The sequence below is a fragment of the Haplochromis burtoni genome, unplaced genomic scaffold, assembly GCF_018398535.1.
Source record: "Haplochromis burtoni strain Fernald_Lab_line unplaced genomic scaffold, NCSU_Asbu1 Contig_211, whole genome shotgun sequence".
Taxonomy (NCBI): Eukaryota; Metazoa; Chordata; class Actinopteri; order Cichliformes; family Cichlidae; genus Haplochromis; species Haplochromis burtoni.
The window spans coordinates 988,901-993,884 of NW_024582572.1; the positions used below are offsets into that span (position 1 = coordinate 988,901).

General features: G+C 43.3%; 1 protein-coding gene across 2 annotated transcripts; it reads left to right on the top strand.

Annotated features, from left to right (window-relative positions):
• The first annotated feature begins 122 nt into the window (after positions 1-122).
• Positions 123-3,380, top strand: LOC102309447. 2 transcript variants are annotated; one of them, XM_005936618.3, is made up of 4 exons: positions 123-456; positions 1,189-1,241; positions 1,360-1,719; positions 1,825-3,380. In XM_005936618.3, exons 2-4 carry the CDS (start codon positions 1,193-1,195, stop codon positions 2,019-2,021), a joined length of 606 nt encoding a protein of 201 aa, XP_005936680.1. In that variant the 5' UTR covers positions 123-456; positions 1,189-1,192; the 3' UTR covers positions 2,022-3,380. The 2 variants fall into 2 exon arrangements, with proteins under 2 accessions (XP_005936680.1, XP_005936679.1); XM_005936617.3 differs by having other exon boundaries at positions 125-456; positions 1,822-3,380.
• The last annotated feature ends 1,604 nt before the right edge of the window (positions 3,381-4,984 follow it).

The window sequence follows — 4,984 nt, forward strand, 5'->3', positions numbered from 1 at the left end:
CGAACTCACACACACACACACACACACACACACACACACACACACACACACACACACACATAAGTAACGTCACTCACACATTCTTATGCTTTTTTAAAATTCTTTCTATATGTAAACAAAATCAAAGCTTTGTGATTATTAGCTGTGACTCTGTGACCGGGGAGGGGATCGAATTCCCAGCCTGAATTCTTCTGGCGGTGACTGGGCGTGGCTGCTTCACGTGTTTGACCTCAGAAATAGATTCTCACTCCAGGAACTTCCACGAGATGAGAAATGAGAGGGCCTGCAGTTGTTGCAGTGGGACTGAAGCAGTGGGGAAGAGGAGAAACAGGAGTTGGGTGAACCAAATAGTTGCTGGGTAGGCTTGAAATAACAGACAGGAGGAGGCAGGGGAGGCAGCGGTTTGTTGTAGCGTCTGTGCAGAGTGAGTCGGTCTGTTCCCAGAAGACACACAAGGTAACGTATAAGAACTGACACTATTCTGTGGAAGCGGTCTAACTGATAATGGTTTATGTAATCTGCATGATTATGGAGTGAAAGACATAAGCAGACTGAAGCGCTCCTGTCTGTCTGTTGTTTTCTTGATTTCTTATTTCCCCCTCCCTGCTGAACCTTATTCAGGAAGTAACCTGTTACATCAGCTGTGAAATCCATCAGTCACAGCAGTTTTAGTTGTGTTACTGTGAGAGTCGAGTAGAACGTAGTAACCCTCAAGTTACCAAACTCATATTTATAAATGCACATATTTTATATGATAGAAAGTTTAATGCCAGTAATTGGGTTAGGGGTGATGCTCACAGCTGCTTATAGATAAAAACATTCACGGAAAAATGTGATTCTGTCCTTCGGTTCTGTTGCTGAGCTGTTCTACATCTGAGGTTACGAAGCCTCAAAAATGGCAGATATGTTTGGACTCCCGAGCTCTTGAGCCTAAACTCGGGAGTCTGTAACTCAGAAAATATTCCTAACAGGAATCTTGCTAATAAACTAAACTTATTATTGTGATGTTGAACATTTTACCTACTGTGAAAAAAACAAACAGTTTCTTTGCCCCATTTCGCAGTTTTTATTCTTCTGCTGTAGATATAATTTATATGCATTTGGCCCCCACAAGCGGGCCCTCTGCTCTGAGGGACTGAGTGAGGTTGTCTGGGTTTCCTAATGCTTAATCTCTGTCTCCTCCTACAGGAAGATGATCGACAGAGTCCTGCTGCTCATCATCCTCCTGCCCTGTGTCTGTGGTTGGTCTGAACCTTCTCTTCATCATCCATCATTTACAGAACCTCACTCACTGATTCGACTGCTTTAACCTTTGTTCTGTTCTCAGCGTGGGCTCCTCTGGTTGTGTCTCCTCCACAGGATCGCTGATCGTGACGGTGTCACAGAGCTTCCATCAGGCGGAGGAGAACGACAGCATCACTCTGGAGTGGAACTTCACCACCAGAACGAACAGCTCGCCCAATCTGCTTTCTGTCTTCTGTGACCTGATAGCCGATCAGGAGCTCTCAGTCCTGTATCGTGTGCAGGATGGCGTCGAGGTCTCAGAGCTTCAGGATAAACGGTTTGCAGGGCGAGTCTGGAGCGACAGCGATGCCCTCGCAGAAGGACGAATCGCGCTTCAGCTGTCCGGCCTGACGACTCACGACTCAGGTCTGTATGTGTGCAAAGTGAGCACGGATCACGGCTACGGCTCTGACAGCTGCTGGCTCAACGTCACTGGTAAATCTGTTCGGTAAAACCTTTCAAACATGTTTAAAATCAAACGTGTTTCTTAATGGAGTTTTAAAATGACCATGAATGACATGCTGGGTCTTTCTACAGCAGCAGGGGACCTGACCCAACCTGAGAAGTCAACCGCAGGACTGGTCGGCATCTTCGTGGGAATAGCTTTGATGGGAACGACGGTGCTGGTTCTGTTCTGCTATCTGTTCATTCACTCTCTGCCTAAAGAGCAGGATTACGACTCAGAGTCCAGTTACGAAGCTGAGAAAACTTTCAGTGCGTCAGACGGATCACTTTAAAATGAGTCCGTTTGGTTTCTCGGTGCAGGGAGGATGTGTGCACGGGCGTGCTTATGGCTGCCCCGGCGTCAGGAGCCATTTCCGTAGACGAACCTCACCCCTCATTAGCTCGTGGAGGCTGCCGTTGGTCAGAAAATAAAGCCAAACAGATAAAAACTATTTTGGATCAAACTTATTCAGCTGTGATGCAAACCTGATGCAGAGAAGAAAGGAAAGGGAGACATTTCTCACTCGTCTCACAGCAGATTACATGAAAATAGCAGCAACTTCAATAAAGACAGCAAAAGGTGAAAACGTGCAGCTCAGTGCTTCCTCATATGAAATATAAGAAAAGCTGTTTATAAACAGGCAAAAATAGAACATGTGAAACAGGTTTAGTGGAAAAAGATTAGCAGAGGCAGAAATGGTCATACACACGCATGAATGGTTGACAGTAGCGTCATTTATTTTGCTGGAATATCTCAAACAGGTCAGGTCAGTAGCAGTGTGCTCATTTCACCAGCAGATGGCAGTGCTTACATTACACGTGGAGCTCATAACGTGACTCTTATCATTTTTGGTCATTTTCATAACCTTTAACAGCTTTAATATGAAATTTACATTTCATGAAACTAAAAAGAAACAATGGATAAAAAAGACAGTTATTTTTAACCTGTTTCACTGACAGCTCATTTACAGTTTCAGCTCAGTCAGGATGTTTTGCACGAGCAGTGATGGAGGACGGTGTACCTGTGAGGGAGGTTTATCCAGCTCATGTTTATGGTCGGACGAACACAGAGGAGATTTCTTAGCCTTGTAGATCCATAAAAGAGATTATTATCAGTAGATCTCCACAGATTTTGACCAATGCTTCAAACGATGGATTCCAAGAGAATTTCAAAATAATTCTCTTCGCTGCCTTTTAAAACTTCATTATCCTCGCAGCTCTCACAGTGATTACACAGACTCTGCTCTGCCGTACTGCTTGCTGAAAAAGCAGTTCAGACACGTGTGTGTATGTGTTTAGACATCTTTGTGAGGACAGAAAGTTTGCCATGCCACTATACTTGTGGGGACCAACAGTCACTCACCATGAGTTTAAAGACACGTTTGAGGCTCAAAGTGTGGTTTTAGTGTCAGGGTCACAGTTAGGCTATGGTTAGGTTTAGGCTCAGCGTTAGTTCATGTTTGATGGTTTGGTTAAGCTGCAAGAGAAAACATTATTTCAATTAATGTCCTCACTACGATGTGAAAACGAGTGTGTGTGTGTGTGTGTGTGTGTGCATATATTGTGACTTCCAGTCATCAGCTGCAGTGCTGAAAGTATAAAAGGAAAAAGGTTATTTTATAAACAATAAACAATAAACTTGATTTTTTAAATTGTCCTCACATCTCTGAAGTGATTTTTTTTTTTACAGTGGCCTGAAAATGGAGGTGCAGTTCCTCTAATGGCCACTCGAGGTTGAATCTAGAAGTGAGTCAGTCCCCACAGACGTCCATGTTAAAACGTTCATCAGAAATAAACATGTTTACAGCCTGCCACAAAAAAGTACAACTGTACATCTCTTTATGTTCTTTACCCTCTGTGTAACTCTTTATTGACTCAAGGTTCGACATAGGCGGGAGTAGCAGCTGGCAGTCTGCTGAGGCCTCACCTCACCAGACCTCTGCAAAGGATTTGGCTCCAAAAATAAAGACATTTGCAGTCAAAATAGAATAGAATAGAATGTCTTTATTGTCATTGTCACAGGTACAACGAAATTGAAAGTGGTCTCTGATCCATGCATCATCCAAAAAATTAAAATGCTTCAAATGTGGACGTTGCTATGGCCATGCCGTCTTTTATATACAGTCAATGTTTTTTCCTACTTTTATTGTGTTGCTGCAGTTATTTCTTTTCTTTTTAATCTACAGTGCTTAAACTGCAGTAAGCAGTTCAGAGTGTTCAAAAATGTGCGATCATATTTCTGAGCACATCTCTCAGCTCTTGATTGGAATCAAACGGTGACCTTTCCCCTGCACACACCGTCAGGCCCAGTGAATGTGATGTAAATTAAAATTCCTTGTGACAGAGAGGGAGAGGTCGAAGCTATTGACCAGTTTGACCTCCTCCGGCCTCTCGTGGTCCCTGCTGATCAGTTAATGTAGCCTCCCTCTCACAGCAGGGTGGACACAACCGGTCAAATCGACGATGTGAGTCTTTCTGCGAGACGACGGCAGCATGAAAGCGCCACTGAAACATCCACACATTCAGTCCACGGCGTCTCCAGGTCCCGCTGTGCTGTTGCTGGTTTCAGAGGACAGCTGAGACGAAAGCCAGAGCACCAACTGTCTTCACCGAGCTGAAGAAAGAGCAACACAGATGAAAATAGAACTCATCGAATATATGGAAACAGCGAGGAGCTGAAAGATGTCATGTGATGAATTTGTTCAAAAAGAAATACATTAATTATGATCACGTTCAAGATGTTATCAAGGAAATGACTTCTTTTAATAAGTAGAAAAATATATGAATAAGACAGAATGAAGAACTCAGAGGGGCTTAATGAGGCCGTACAGCAAATTAAGAGCAGATTAGGAGAATATCAGAGGATGTGGAGACGATTAAATGAATTCTTTTGTCTGTTTTAATGTTCAATAGGCCACAATTATTTTCTTTTTCTTTTTCCATGGCTGGTTTTGATGAGTTAGCCTGGAATATAAAATCAAGCAGCAACCGTCAGAGCTTAAAATGCTGTGGAAAACCAAAACCTGCAGTTCCCTCGATGACCACTGGAGGCTGGCTCCTACAGTGAGGCAGTTTCTGCTCCTCCTATGGGCTGTGTGACGTATTCACACATTAATGGACGCACTGGGGGCCATTTTTTATATCTTGCTCAAGGACACGTCAACAGTAATAGCACACATGAGGGAAAACATGACATTTTAATTAATTTAATAAAAGACAAATTCAGCATTAACTCTGCAACAAATCTGCTCTGTTA